This window comes from Amblyraja radiata, chromosome 1 (genome assembly GCF_010909765.2).
Source record: "Amblyraja radiata isolate CabotCenter1 chromosome 1, sAmbRad1.1.pri, whole genome shotgun sequence".
Lineage (NCBI taxonomy): Eukaryota > Metazoa > Chordata > Chondrichthyes > Rajiformes > Rajidae > Amblyraja > Amblyraja radiata.
Genome location: NC_045956.1, coordinates 31,976,967 through 31,993,203, shown reverse-complemented (window position 1 = coordinate 31,993,203; position 16,237 = coordinate 31,976,967). Strand labels below are relative to the sequence as shown.

At 48.4% G+C, this 16,237-nt stretch overlaps 1 protein-coding gene across 1 annotated transcript; it reads right to left on the bottom strand.

Annotated features, from left to right (window-relative positions):
* Positions 1 to 1,375: 1,375 nt before the first annotated feature.
* On the bottom strand, positions 1,376 to 14,231 carry LOC116972348 (epigen-like). Its single transcript, XM_033019914.1, has 5 exons — positions 14,114 to 14,231; positions 8,664 to 8,774; positions 5,146 to 5,275; positions 3,038 to 3,196; positions 1,376 to 1,981 (listed from the first exon to the last, which is right to left on the bottom strand). The coding sequence occupies exons 1-5, from the start codon at positions 14,145 to 14,147 to the stop codon at positions 1,927 to 1,929; spliced, it is 489 nt and encodes a 162-aa protein (XP_032875805.1). The 5' UTR covers positions 14,148 to 14,231; the 3' UTR covers positions 1,376 to 1,926.
* Positions 14,232 to 16,237: the final 2,006 nt, after the last annotated feature.

Genomic DNA, 16,237 nt, shown 5'->3' with positions numbered 1-16,237 from the left:
CTGTCCCTAGTGTGTAGGATAGTGCTAGTGTACGGGGTGATCGTTGGTCGGCGTGGACTCGGTGGGCTGAAGGGCCTGTTTCCACTCTGTATCATGTTTAATCAATAATGTTTTACTATTAATATTTAATGTTTTATGTATTATTATTAACTGTCACTGTATGTCATGTTGACATTTGCGGGCGGAGCGTCAAGGCAAATTCCTTGTATGTGAATACTTGGCCAATAATAGCTTAAGTCTAAACCTTAAATGTGTTAGTTGATCCAGCAATACAAGGCCCTTGTTCCTTAACTTTGATCGATTCATTTAAATCTGGTTCATGGTAGACCACGCATTAGGATAAAAATAATTTATTTGTGTTAACAAATAAATATTAACAATGCATACTTGTTTTTCAGCTTATAATGCAGTTTTAAAGCTAATACAGACAATTACACAGAATCTCAGGATGGATACAGCACCAAAAGAGGCCACTTGGCCCATTGAGTCCATACTAGCTCCGTGTAAGAGCACTCCAGTCGTTCCCACCCACGCACCCACTCCCCCACACCACAGCCTGCTTGTTCTTCCCTTCACATGCTTATTACTCTGTGCCCTCTGGTCCTAGACTCTCCCACCAGCGGAAACATCCTCTCCACATCCACTCCATCCAAGCCTTTCACTAGTCTGTAAGTTTCAATGAGGTCCCTCCTTCTTCCTTCAAGACTCCAGCGGGTACAGGTCCAGTGCCGTCAAACGCTCATCATATGTTAGCCCAATCATCACCCTCTGGCTAAAGAAATTCTTCCTCATCTCCTTTCTATAATATACAAATAGTGAAAGGCTTGGATAGAGTGGATGTGGAGAGGATGTTTCCACTAGTGGGAGAGTCTAGGACCAGAGGGCACAGCCTCAGAATTAAAGGGCTCTCTTTTAGGAAGGAGATGAGGAGGAATTTCTTTAGTCAGAGGGTGGTGAATCTGTGGAATTCTTTGCCACAGAAGGCTGTGGAGGCGAGATCAGTGGATATATTTAAGGCAGAGATAGATATATTCTTGATTAGTATGGGTGTCAGGGGTTATGGGCAGAAGGCAGGAGAATGGGGTTAAGATGGAGAGATGGATCAGCCATGATTGAATGGCGGAGTAGACCTGATGGGCCGAATGGCCTAATTCTGTTCCTATCACTTATAACCTTCTGACCTGACCTAAAAGTATATCCTTTTATTCTGAGGCTGTAGCCTCTGGTCCTAGACTCTACCACCGGAAGCGGAAACATCCTCTCCACATCTACTCTATCCAGGCCTTTCACTATGCGGTAAGTTTCAATGAGGTCCCCCTCATCCTTCAAGACTCCAACGAGTACAGGCCCAGTACCATCAAACGCTCATCATATGTTAACCCAATCATCCCTGGGATCATTCTCGTAAACCTCCTCTGGTCCTAGACTCTCCCACTAGTGGAAACATCCTCTCCACATCAACTCTATCCAGGCCTTTCAGTATTCGTTGAGTTTCAATGAAAACTTCCCTCAATATGCACCAAAGTGGATGATATCCGTCATTATCCTCCACCCACCACACCCTTGGCCATTCCCTCCACGAAGCCTCTTCACCTCCTCCTGCCTCCTCACAATGCCACCGAGCACTGCAAGACTTGTACAGATGATACTTGGTCCTGTCATCCACATCGTTGATGCAAGTCATGAACACTTGGGTCCACATTGAGTCGGCATGGAATGGAGCATTGAACGGACTTTTCCCAGTTAGCTTGTAAGACTTTGCCGGGGTGGATTAACAAAGGCCGGGAGAGGTGCCTGAAGTGTGATTCATTCTTGGGTTGTTTAGTGTAATGTACAGTTGCAGAATTCCTCGCGGTTCTGGGCTGCCGGTTTCCGTCGGTGGGTCAGCTGATCAGACCAGAGGGCCAGGGTCATCCACCAGAGTCGTCAAACATTTGCCTGCCTCGGACACGCACCGTACCTCATCTTACGTTTCTGGGCCCTAGGGACAAACACAATCGCTGTTAGGATATTTCACAAATCTATCTTGAGAGGCCGTTTGGCCCATCTCCCCATACTACCAACAATGAATAACGCATTTCACTGCCTGTTCTTGGTGTTGCCGCGTGGATGTGCAGGGAATGGCGGGATATGGATCACGGGCAGGCAGGGGAGATTAGTTTAACTTGGCATCATGTTTGGCAAGGACATTGTGGGCTGAAGGGCCTGTTCCTGTGCTGTACTGTTCTGTAGAGTCATGCAGCACGGAACCAGGTTCTTCAGATCAACGCCGACCAACATACCCCATCTACACTAGTTTAGTTTAGTTTAGTTTAGTTTAGAGTGGGCTTCCTCCGGGTACTCTGTTTTCCTCCTACATTTCAAAGACATGTGGGTTTGTAGGTTAATTGTGTGAGTGGGTGATCGATGGCCGTCGTGGCCTCGGTGGGACGAAGGGCCTGTTAGTTATCACCCTGTCTCATCCACTCCTTACACATTAGGGGCATTTTACAGAGGGACAATTAATCTACACACCTGTTCGCCTTTGGGATGTGGGAGGAAACCGGAGCACCCGGAGGAAACCTAAACGGTCACTGGAAGAACGTCCAAACTCCACACACAGACAGGAGCCGAGTTCAGGATCGAACCTGGGTCTCTGGCACTGTGAGGCAGCAACCCTCCCAGCTGCGTCTGAGGCCCGGGTTCGATCCTGACCTCAGGTGCTGTCTGTGTGGAGTTTGCACGTTCTCCCTGTGACCATGTGAGCCACCGTGCCAGCGATATGCCTGCAATTGGCATTGAACTCCCTATGGGACGTAATGAGGCTGTTCCAAGCTGAAGCTGAAGTTGTATCTTTATCTCTAGTTAGATGTGGCCCTTGTGGCTAAAGGGATCAGGGGGTATGGAGAGAAGGCAGGTACGGGATACTGAGTTGGATGATCAGCCATGATCATATTGAATGGTGGTGCAGGCTCGAAGGGCCGAATGGCCTACTCCTACACCTATTTTCTATGTTTCTATGTTTCTATCCTGAGTGTTAGTCCATTGCTGATCTTACCTCCACCGCAAGCAGTAAAACAGCACGACGGCGAGCCCACTGAGCGACAGTCCGATCCCAATCCCCACCGCAATGTACAGGTAGCGTTCCGACTTCTCCAGTGTGCGTGTTGACAATGGTGCATATTGACACCGTGACCCCGAGTATCCCGGATGACAGCTGCAGAGAAAAACCCGTCAAACATTACCCCACGCAATCTCTACACCAAAGCTTGCTCCCTCTAAATACACCTGTTCAGTTTATTTTGCAGGTAAGGCTTTAGCTGCACGTTTAGGTTCAATATTGACACGTGTACCGAGGTACAGTGAAAAACTCTGTTTTGCACTGTATCCAGTCCGATCCGATAATACTGTTCATAATGTGTAGGAAGGAACTGCAGATGCCGGTTTAAACCGAAGATCCACACAAAATGCTGGAGTAACTCAGTGGGACAGGCAGCATATCTGGAGAGAAGGAATGGGTGATGTTTCGGGTCGAGACCCTTCTGACCTCCCATCCATCTCATTGGAGACCCTGGGATTATCTTTGGTCGGACTTTACTGGACTTTATCTTGCACTAAATGTTATTCCCTTTATCCTGTATCTGTACACTGTGGATGGCTTCATCGCATTCATGTATACTATTTCAGCTGACTGGATAGCACGCAACAAAAAGCTTTTCACTGCAACTCGATACACATGGAAATACTAATCTAAACTCTAAATTCACCTGCTGTCCAAATCGATCCACACGTATTGATTTGTGTCCTAAGATTGATCAGATTGCCTTGTGATCCTCTGCAGATACACCATGGATATCTTCTGCAGAGAGATCATGCCAATTTTCTGAAGATTTGGTTTAGTTTACACAGACAGTGTGGGCAGTGGGCTGGTGCTATAGACCTACACGGGAAGGTAGACGCTCCCGCCCCCACGAGTCTCGGGCAGATGGGGCTCGTCAGCCTGGGAAGGCAGTCCATCTAGGAGAGGGAAAACTCTGATTTAAAACCTCCACTGCCTTGTGGCCATATCCAGTCATGGAAAAGGCTCCAGGAGTAAACCTCAAGAATATCCGGAGCCCCTAAGGCAGTTTGTCGTTGTCTACAACCTCGCTCTGGCAGCTCCTGCGACGGCGCTGGTGCCAAACTGTAACGGCCCTGCTGTTCCTTTGGATCGATCAGCGACGTGGAGAGGGGGGACGTGCTGCATGGGCAACAGCCTGTCCTCCATATGACACCGCCCAGGCTTGCATCCGACCAGGATGCATCATCCATGGTCAGTCATGACCGAGGGGGGTCTACTACTACCACTACAGCGTGGAAACAGGCCCTTTGTCCACAGTCCATGCTGACCATCAATCAACCGCTCATCCTAATTATAGGTCCGGCACACTAGAGGCAATTTACAGAAGCCAATTTGCCTATAAACCCGCGAGGAAACCGGAGCATCCGGAGAAAACCCACGCGGTCACAGGGAAAACGTGCAAACGTGCAGATAATGCCTGAGGTCAGGATCGAACCAGGTGGGACTAGTGTAGATGGGACACGTTGGCCGATGTGGGCAAGTTGGGCCAAAGAGCCTGTTTCCACGCTGTATGACTCTATGACTATGATAGCACACAACAGTAAAGCTTTTCACTGTACCTCGGTACACATGTCAATAAACTAAACTAAACATTTTGACCAGCAAAGAATGATCTACACACTCTCTCTCTCTCTCTCTCTCTCTCTCTGTCCCTCTCTCCCTCTCTCACTCTGTCTCTATTTCTGTCTCTGTCTGTCCATCTGTCTGTCTGTCTATCTGTCTCTCTCCCTTTCTCTCTCTCTCTCCCTCCCTCTCCCTCTCTCTCTCCCCCTCTCTCTCCCTACCTCTTTCCTTCTCTCTCTCTCTCCCTCTCTGGCTATCTATCTCTCACTTTCCTTCTCTCCCACTCTCTCTCCCTCTCCCTATCACTCTCCCTCCCCCTCCCCCCTCTCTCCCTCTCTCTCTCTCTCCTCTCTCCCTTTCCCTCTCCCTCTCTCTCCCTCTCCCCCCCCTCCCTCTCTCCCTCTCCCCCTCACCCTCACCCTCTCGCTCTCTCTTTCTCCCTCCCTCCCTCTCCCGAGCGTTACTTAGGTGACATAACTTACACGCAGATACGATATTTTGTGACCAGGTCGGAGTTTTCGTGATATTGACAAATGCCGTTCATACAATAATCTTGGTCACTTTGAAGACAGGACGTTTTCGAGCTCAGCGCCATGGGGGGACTGGGATTTCCTGTCAAACAGAGAAACTTTAGCTTCAGGCAAAAGGTATAATTCTGCAGACACAACCTTGACACAAACTCCACTTTCAGAGAAAGATACATGATTACAATCAAGCCGTCCACAGCGTACAGATACAGGATGAAGAGTCATAGCATTATGGAGCTGTACAGCACGGAAACAGGCCCTTCAGCCCACCCAGTCCACGCTGGAATGTACGGTGGTATGTTTGCGCAGCGGTAGAGTTGCTGCTTCACAACCAGAGGCCCGAGTTTGATCCTGACTACGGGTGCTGACTGTAGGGAGTCTGCATGTTCTCTCTATGACCGTGTGGGTTTTCTCCGGGTGCTCCGGTTTCCTTCCACACTCCGAAGACCTGCAGGTTTATAGATTAATTGGCTTCAGTAAATTGTAAATTGTCCCAAGTGTGTAGGATAGTGCTAGTGTACGGGGTGATCGCTGGTCAGCGCGGACTCGGTGGGCCGATGGTCCTGTTTCCACACTGTATCTCTAAAGTCTGCATATTTTGCTACAAGTGCTGGTCCCTTTTATTCTGGCGTTCCTGTGGTTTCAGGGAGGTGATGTACTGAAGCAACCTCACCACTGGCCAGCTGATACTGACAGCTGCGGCTGCAAATACACTGCTAGGGGATTCCTGGCACATGGGATGTGTTACAGCAGCAACCTGCCACACATATGAGGTGGCTCGCTAACCCATCACACATTCCAACCACGACTGGGCTCAGACCCAAGGCAAACATCTCACTGTGTGTCAGATGCACAGAACAGCTGCAATGGTGAAGATGTCTGTGTAGATGGTCAACAATGAACAGGCTGGAAGAGCTGCCATTTATTGCATCTCTCCATTGGTCAGCTCCTTGGTCTACGAGATGTTCTGTCTCTGTCTCTGTCTGCACCCCACTTGCCAAAGTGACGTTGGATGGATCAGTCGAGACAATACTTTCTTGTCACCTCAAAGTAAACCCTCGTGCTTGGTGGCACAAGAAGGATGTGGCTCGCTGCAGGCAGTTCCACCACGGCCACTCCGCTGGACTCCCCACCAAACACGGAGCCCGGTCCATCACCGGCTCTCACCTCCCCACCATCGCAGGGATTTACCAGAGTCACTGCCTCAAAAAGGCAGCCAGCATCAGAGACCCACACCACCCTGGCCACACACTCAGGTCACCTCTGCTATCGAGAGAAAGGTACAGGAGCCTGAAAACTGTAACGTCCAGGTTCAGGAACAGCTTCTTCCCTACTGCCATCAGGCTATTGCACGACATCCTCAAATAAGTTCTGAACTAGACTATTACTATTATAATTATTGCACTATTATTGTTTGTTTTGTGTGTGTACGTATGTGTGCGCGTGTGTGTGTATATATATATATCTATCTATATTATTAAAAGTAAGATCTTGACCACTTCCTGTTTTTTTGTTTCATGATTTTTGAGAAAACGCTGCCACTTACGGCTGTGATTTTTGGCCATCTTACTCAGTCCCCCTCACTCATCGGGTGAAGAAGATTCTTCCCATCAATGAAAAATAAAAGTGTTATTAGTGTTTAAAAAAATGTTGAGAATCTCTCTCCTGTCAATCACGCCATGAAGGCCACGCCCCTTCCGGTGGGAGGGAGAGGGATTATAAAACCCGGAAGTGTGGGTGTGGCTCAGTCTCTGCAGGATGGGAGAGGGAGAGGTCACGACTCTGTCTAAACTGTGAATCAACTGAACACATTGAATGTCTTCTGAACTGAGAGTGTGGTGTTTATGTGGTGTTTTGTATGGTTTTATGGTGGTTTCACCCTGTTTGAAATGGTATCAAACTGCATTTGAATGTGGTGGCCTTGCACCCTGCATGAAATGGTATTAAACTGCATTTGAATTTGGTGGCCTTTCACCCTGCATGAAATGGTATGAAACTGCACTTGAGTTTTGTGGCCACCCTGCTTGAAATGGTATTAAACTGCATTTGAATTTGGTGGCCTTTCACCCTGCATGAAATGGTATGAAACTGCACTTGAGTTTTGTGGCCCTGCACCTTGCTTGAAGTGGTAGGAAACTGCACTTGAGTTTGGTGGCCCTGCACCTTGCTTGAAGTGGTAGGAAACTGCACTTGAGTATGGTGGCCCTGCACCCTGCTTGAAGTGGTATGAAACTGCACTTGAATTCGGTGGCCTTGCACCCTGCTTGAAGTGGTCGGAACCTGCACTTGAATTTGGTGGCCTTGCAACCTGCACGTTTTCGGAGTGTGGGAGGAAACCGGAGCACCCGGAGAAAACCCACGTGGTCACAGGGAGAACGTACAGACAGCACCCGTAGTTAGGATTGAACCTGGACTTCTGGCGCTGTGAGGCAGCAACTCTACCGCTGCACCATCATGCAACCTCTGTGGACGTATGTTATAGCATGCAAAACCAAGCTGTTCACCATACCCCGGTCCACGTGACAATATTATAGACACAAACACAAGATCTGCACACAGTGTGGTCTCCAAGTGTAGTCTCACCAGCAACTTGTACAGCTGCATCATAATGTCCCAGCCTTTGTGCTCAATACCCTTCCCAATGAAGGCAAGAGTGGTTCCATGTTAGCATGTAAAAAAAAGCTTTTCAAAGTAGCCCCGTACATGTGACAATAATAAACCTGGGCATCAACTCAGCCCATTGAAGGTCATTGGTGCTGGATGCCAGAGATCCCCCTGTACTGAGGCCTGTTTAACCCCCACTGAAGGCTGCCTCCTCCAGCTCCCCCCTCCCCCCACCCTCACCGGACCCCAGCCACTGATGGAACGTTTAGTTTAGACTTTAGAGATACAGCACAGAAACAGGCCCTTCAGCCCAGCGAGTCAGCACCAACCATCGATCACCCATTCACACTAGTTCCATGTTATCCCACTTTCTCATCCACTCCCTACACACTCAGGCAATTTACAGAAACCAATTAACCTACAAATCAGCATGTCTTTGTAGTGTGGGAGGAAACCGGAGCACCTAGGGAAAACATATGCTGTCCCAGGGAGAAAGTGCATACTCCGTACAGGCAGCACCCGTAGTCAGGATTGAACCCAGGTCTCTGACGCTGTGAGGCAGCAACTCTGCCCGCTCCACCACTGTGCCGCAGTGCTCCAGCTTCCTCCCACACTCCAAAGACGGACAGTGTTTGTGGGCTAATTGGTCTGTAAATTGTAAAGTGTCCCTAGTGTGTAGGATAGTATTAGTGTACGGGGTGATTGCTGGTCGGTGCGGACTCGGTGGGCCTAAGGGCATGTTTCCCTCATTGTATCTCTAAAGTATAAAGTCTAATGTCAGGATTGAACCCGGGTCTCTGGCGCTGTAAGGCAGCGGTTCTTCCCGCTGCGCCGCTGTGTTGAATGTCGGGTGGTCTTCTAGTTCTTACCGTGGTGCGTCTCCTGGACCCTGGACTGGTTGTGCGGGGCGATGACTGTCGGTCGGGTCACCGGGCCAGGGGTCAGAGTGGGGTCACTCACAGCCGCAGCCAGAGCAAGAACTGTGGAGGAAAGAGAAGGCTGTGGTTAGAGGCAGAAGACGCTGGCGTTGAAATAACACCGACAGGCACCATGACTTTACCTGGCAACACAAAGCTTCACTGTACTGCTCAAAGCAATTCAATATTCTGCACATTGGCCTTCATCAGTCAGAGCATTGAGTATAGAAGTTGTGAAGTCATGTTGTAGTTGTAGAAGGCATTGGTGAGGCCCCAATGTTAGTATTGTGTTCAGTTTTGGCCACCCAGTTATAGGAAAGATATTGTCAAGTTGGAAAGGGTGCAGAGAAGAATGAAGAGGGTGTTGCCAGGTTGAGCAGTCTAGGTCTTTATTCCTTGAAGCGCAGCAGGATGAGGGGTGATCTTACAGATGTGTACAAAATCATGAGAGGAATAGATCAGGGTTAAAGCACAGAGTCTTTTGCCCAGAGTAGGGGAATCGAGATCCAGTGGACATGGGATTAAGATGAGAGGGGAAACTAGAAACCTTTAGACAGGTACATGGATAGGATGTTTAGCGGGATATGGGCCAAATGCAGGCAGGTGGAACTAGTGTAGATGGGGGCATGTTCGTCGGCATGGGGAAGTTGGTCCAAAGAGCCTGTTTCAACACTATATAACTACATAGAACATAGAGGTGTCAGGTAGGAGGGAGGGGATGGGGAGGGGGGGGGAGAAATTTAAAAGTCAACAGAAGACAAAGAAAAATAAAATAAATGATTGGAAACAAAACACAGAACATGGAACATTACCGCATAACAACAGCCCACAATGTCTGCACTAAACATGATGCCACGACCATCTCATTTCTGCCTGCCTGTGATACAATATCCCTCCACCCCGTTCATAGCCGTGTGCCTGTCTAAAAGTCTCTTAAACACGGCATTCACGGTGGCGAAGGGGTTAGAGTTGCTGCCTTACAGCGAATGCAGCGCCGGAGACCCGGGTTCGATCCCGACTACGGGTGCTGTCTGTACGGAGTTTGTACGTTCTCCCCGTGACCTGCGTGGGTTTTCTCCGAGATCTTCCCACACTCCAATGATGTACAGGTTTGTAGGTTAATTGGCTCGGTAAACGTAAAAATTCTCCCTAGTGGGTGTAGGATAGTATTAATGTGCGGGGATCGCTGGTCGGTGCGGACGCGGTGAGCCGAAGGGCCTGTTTCCATGCTGTATCTCTAAACTAAACTAAACTAAACCACCATCGTGTCTGCCTCCACCACCTCTGCTGACAGCACGTTCCACACACTCACAACCCTCTGTGTTAAAAAATGTTCCCTGCAAATCTCCTTTGAGCTTTGCCCCTCTCACCTTAAAGATCTGCCCCCCCAAATAATTAATATTTGTTTTTCCCATCCTGTGGAGAAAAATTCTGACTGTCCACCCTGTCTGTGCTACATTATTGTCACCTACAGCTGTATATCTGGGTACAGGTGGAAATTATAAACCAATATCTGAAACATAAGACTGTGTAGACAACAAGTAGGTGCCAGGTCTCAGATAAATCCACTCTACTGTGAGAACTATTATATATCCACACAGCCACCACAATCCCCCCCTCCCCCCTCCCCACCCTCCCCCCCTCCCACTCCCCCCCCTCCCCTCCCCCTCCCCCCATCGATTCCATCTACTTCACGCTGCCTCGGGATAGCAGCGAACATAATCAAGGACCACTCGCACCCCGGTCAATCCCGTCTTGCTCTTCGAATCATCGTCCATATCTTTTCTTTCCCTTCTCCCTAACTTGAAGAAGGATCTCGACCCGAAACATCACCTGTTCCTTCTCTCCAGAGATGCAGCCTGTCCCGCTGAGTTACTCCAACATTTTGTGTCTATCCACTTTCCTAACGTTCCTTTTCCATCCAACAACCTGTTCCAATCTACTTGAGCGAGTCCCTGTCTCCTACCCTCGATGCTGTCCTTGCCCCAATTTAGCATTGTAACCCGTGGGCCGTATCTGTTCCTATCTATAACTATCTTAGACCAAATAGAACAGTGGTCGCTGATCCCAAAAGGCTCATCCACAAACACTTCATCCACTTGTCCCTCCCAATTTCCAAGACTACATCAAGCGTTACCTCTCCCATGTAGGGTCCTCAACCTATTGCTGGAGGAAACTTTCCTGAACATATTTGACAAATTGACTTGGACAGGTTGGGAGAGTGGGCAGCGAAGTGGCAGGTGGAATACAATCGACAATAGACAATAGACAATAGGTGCAGGAGTAGGCTATTCGGCCCTTCAAGCCAGCACCGTCATTCAATGTGATCATGGCTGATCATCCACAATCAGTACCCCGTTCCTGCCTTCTCCCCATATCCCCTGACTCCGCTATCTTCTAGAGCCCTATCTAGCTCTCTCTTGGAAGTATCCAGAGAATTCACCGCCCTCTGAGGCAGAGAATCCCACAGACTCACAACTCTCTGTTTGAAAAAGTGTTTCCTCATCTCCGTTCTAAGTTGCTTACCCCTTATTCTTAAACTGTGGACCTGGTTCTGGACTCTCCCAACATCGGGAACATGTTTCCTGCCTCTAGCGTATCCAAACCCTTAATAATCTTATATGTTTCAATAACAGCCCCTCGCATCCTTCTAAATTCCAGAGTATACAAGCCCAGCCGCTCCATTCTCTCAGCATATGACAGTCCCGCCATCCCGGGAATTAACCTTGTGAACCTACGCTGCACTCCCTCAATAGCAAGAATTTCCTTCCTCAAATTTGGAGAGTAAAACTGCACACAATACTCCAGGTGTGGTCTCACAAGGGCCCTGTACAATTGCAGGATGACTTCTTTGCTCCTATACTCAAATAACCGTTTTGGTAGTGGGATTAAAGACGTAGCCTATTTGCTAAAAGGGGAGAGAATTTAGAAGTTGGAGGTGCAAAGAGACTTGGGACTGCTGGTACAGGATTCAGAAGCCAAAGCCTCACAATAAAAGGACGTACCTTAGATAGGAGATGAGGAGGAATTTATTTCGCCAGAGGGTGGTGAATCTGTGGAATTCATTGCCACAGACGGCTGTGGAGGCCAAATCAATGGGTATATTTAAAGAGGAGATTGACAGGCTCTTGATTAGTGCAGGTGTCAAGGGTTATGGGGAGAAGGCAGGAGAATGGGGTTGAGAGGGAGAGTTGACTTGATGGGCCGAATGGCCTCTATCTGCTCCCAGAACCTATGAACATGAACTTATGAAGTCAATACCTCATGTTTTAGTAACCTTCCCCCCTCTGTTTCCTGTGCCCCCTGCACCCCAGTGCCCATCCATTCTGCCCTCTACCCCACGCCCATTTGTTACCCATCGTCTTGTACGACTGCAACACAACGTCACAACTTCTATACTCATTTGTCGACATAAGGAACTGCAGACGCAGGTTTACATTTTTTTTTTAAATGACACAACGTGTTGGAGTAACTCAGCGGGCCAGGCAGCATCTAACTCTGTGCACAGATACCAGGGAGTTATTTAAGGAGGCGCTAAGTATAAAGGACACACATATTTGTGAGCACATACCAAGAATTTTTCATGGTGTGTTGTTGTCAGGGCCGTGTTGATCCTCTAGTCCGCCACATGTGGCCTTAATACCATTAAGCAAGAAACAGGGACACCAATTGGAACAATGGCAATACACTCTTGCGTTTAATCCATGCTGAAGAAGGGTCTCGACCTGAAATGTCACCTATTCCTTCGCTCCATAATACTGCCTCACCCGCTGAGTTTCTCCAGCATTTTTGTTTACCATCGATTTTTCCAGCGCCTGCAGTTCTTTCTTAAACAAAGAATCCATGCTAATGCTTGTATCCCATGATTAAATGAAAAATAGTCCTCACGCAACATGGGCATAAGGGCGTGGGGTCAGGATACTGCCTGAGACCCTGAGTCTGAAGAAGGCTCCCGACCTGAAAGGTCACCTATCCATGTTCTCCAGAGATGCTGCCTGACCCTCTGAGTTACTCCAGCACTCTGTGTCCATGTTCTCCACAGATGCTGCCTGACCCGCTGACTGTGATTGGCATTTTCTGTTTCTATTTCAGCTTTCAAGCATCTTTTAATCCTCAATCAATCTTTCTATGCATTTCTTTACTCCTCCGGGGCTAAAGAAATGGGAGTTTTCAGTATTACAGTCAACCTCCTCCTTAAAATATGAAAGCCGGGAATAAAGAGATTCTCCACAGGACTGAGAACATTAAAGAGAGTAATCGAATCACACAGTGCGGAAGCAGGACCTTCAGCCCAACTTGCCCACGTCAACCAACATGTCCCACCTGCCTGTGTTTGGCCCATATCCCTCCAAACCTGTCCTATCCATGTACCTGTCTAAATGTTTCTTAAACATTGTATTAGTCTCTGCCTCAACAACCTCATCTGGCAGCTCGTTCCATACACCCACCACCATTTGTGTAAAAAAATTGCCCCTCAGATGCCTATTAAATCTTTTCCCCTCACTTTAAACCTATGTTCTCTGGTTATCGATTCCCATATTCTGGGCACGAGACTGTGTGTTTACCTGGTCTATTCCTCTCATGATTTTATACACCTCTATAGGATCACCTTTCATCCTCCTGCGTTCCAAGGATTAGAGTTCTAGCCTGTTCAACCTCTCCCTATAGCTCAGACTCTCGAGTCCTGGCAACATCTTCGTAAATCTGTTCAAGAAGGAACTGCAGATGCTGGAAGATCTTCGTAAATCTTCTCTGCGCCCATTCCAGCTTGACAACATCTTTCCTATAGCATAGGGTCCTAAACTGAACACAATACTCTAAATTTTACCTCCACCTCCCATTCCCATCCTGACCTTTCTGGCCATTGTCAGAGTGAGGCCAAATTGCAAATTGGAGGAACAGCATCCCATATTTCACTTGGGCAGCTTACAGCCCAGAGGTATGATAATTGATTTCTCTAATTTCAAGTAACCTTTGCATTCCCTCTCTCTCCCTGTCCCTCCCCCACCCTAGTTGTCCTGCTAGTCTCAATGTTCGAATCCCTTCGTTATCACCTCCTGCACAGCCAACAATGGACCATTGTGGGCTCCTTGGCCATTGGTGCCAGCTCTGATTTGGTCTTTGTACCTTTTCATACCTCTAGTTTCACTCTCCCCTGACCCTCAGTCTGAAGAAGGATCTCGACCCGAAACATCACCCATTCCTTTCCTCCAGAGATGCTGCCTTACTCCAGAGATGCTGAGTTACTCCAGCATTTTGTGTCTATCTTCACTCTAAATTCAGAGTAATAGAGTACTCTAACTAGTCCAAAGCTGCGCATTCCCTCCCTGGAGCAGGTAATCAGAGGTACATTCCACAAGGAGTGACACAGTAGAGTTGAAAGCTTCAGGGAAAGGGCTTACCGCTGAATATGTAGACACTTGCCACCGATTCCATTCTCTGATTGTCTCTGCACCTCTCGAGCTGCTGCTGGCTGCTGTTTGCCTCTGTTGTGTTGGGACAAGCTGACAGAGCAGTATTTAAACCCGCTTGAGGAAGTGAGTCACAGACAGGTAGCCGTACGTCAGGGAGTGCTGGAGCTCAGCCCACATTCTCAGCTCTAAGGAGGTCCTGAGCAGGTCTGGTCTCGGCGGCCCCAAGAGAGATCCGACCAGCCCCGGGGCAGCTCCTGTCAGCTCTTCAATGCACGGATGTACAAGCAATCCTAACCTGCCTTCCACCAGAATCCACGGCAACTCCCAAAGCCAGGCCAACCCGCACCAGGACTGTGGGCGGCACGGTGGCACAGCGGTAGAGTTGCTGCCTCACAGCGCCACCTTCCATCCTGACTGAACGGAGTCTTTTTGTTCTTCCCGTGACCTGCGTGGGTTTTCCTCGGGTGCTCTGGTTTCCTCCCACATTCCAAAGAAGTACAGATTTGTAGGTTAATTGGCTTAGGTAAAAATTGTAAATTGCCCCTAGTGTGTAGGATAGTTCTAGTGTACGAGATGATCGCTGGCCGGTACGGACTCGGTGGGCCGAATGGCCTGTTGCCGCTCTTTATCTCTAAAGCCTATAGTCTAAAGAAAAGGGAAACAAGGAACTGCAGTACTGATTTTCAAAAAGAATAGACACAAAGTGCTGGAGTAACTCAGCGGGTCAGGCAGTATCCCCAGAGAGCATGAATAGGTGACATTGTGGTTTGGGACCTTTCTTCAGACTGTAAAGCCACATCCAAAGACAAGTTTTCAATCAAAATAATTAAAATAGAAATTACCGACCCAAAACCTCACCCATCCATGTTCTCCACAGATGCTGCCTGGTCCGCTGAGTTACTCCAGCACTTGGTGTTTTTTTTGTAAACCAGTAACTGCGCTTCCTTGTTTCAAGAAGAGTCAGAGTCAGAAGTCAGGATAAATTTATTAAAGCCAAGTATGTACACATTCAAGGAATTTGACTTTGTTCTTTGCTAGCACATGGTAGAACCAGGATATACATCAGACAATTACAAATAAAACATTAGGATTTAAACATGTGAAGGTAAAATACCAGAGTAGAAAGAGGCTGCAGCTTTTTGGCTGTTGAGTAGAGCTACTGCTCGTGGGAAGAAGCTGTTTTTAAGTCTGGCTGTGGCAGCTTTGACAGACTGGAGTTGCCTTCCAGAGGGAAGTGATTCAAAGAGTTAATGGCCAGGGTGAGAGGGGTCAGGGATGGTCTTACCCGCTCGCTTCCTGGCCTTTGCAGTGTACAGTTCGCATTAGCCCCCCCCCCCCCCCTATTTTTCCCCACACCTTATTTTCCATTCTCTCATCCACTTGCCTCACCTGGAGTCACACCCATTTCTCTCTCCACCTCCCCCTCACCTTCCCTTCCACCTACATTCCTTCGAAACTCACACATCTTCTATGCTTATCTCACACCTTGTATTCTTTTATCTTTGATCATCTGCCGATCGAAAGCTTCGTCATCTGTGTCTACCTATCACCTGCCAGGCTTAGTTTAGTTTAGTTTACTTTTAGTTTAGATACAGCGTGGAAACGTGCCCTTCGGCCCACTGAGTCCGTACTGACCAGCGATCACCCCGTACACTTGGACTATCCTGCGCATTTGGGACAATTCACAACTTACGGAGGACAATTAACCTACAAACCTGCACGTCTTTGGGGTGTGGGGTGAAATCGGAGCGCCCGGAGAAAACCCACGTGGTCACGGGGAGAACGCACAAACTCCATACAGACTCCACTCACCCATGGGTGTCCATCCAAGCTCGTCCCACTTGCCCATAGTCAGGATTGAACCTAGGTCTCTAGCGCTGTGGGGCAGCAACTCTACCGCTGCACCACCATGCCACCATTCAGGATCTTTCTCCCCTCATCAGTCTGAAGAAGGGTCTCAACCTCAAATGTCAGCTATCCATGTTCTCCAGAAATGCTGCCTGACCCACTGAGTTACTCCGCCACTTTGTATTTTTTGCAGCAAGGGTTTGTTCAGCGCATTTCTTGTCGACAATCGCCCCAATGCGCACTGTCGCCATGCCCAGGTGTCTC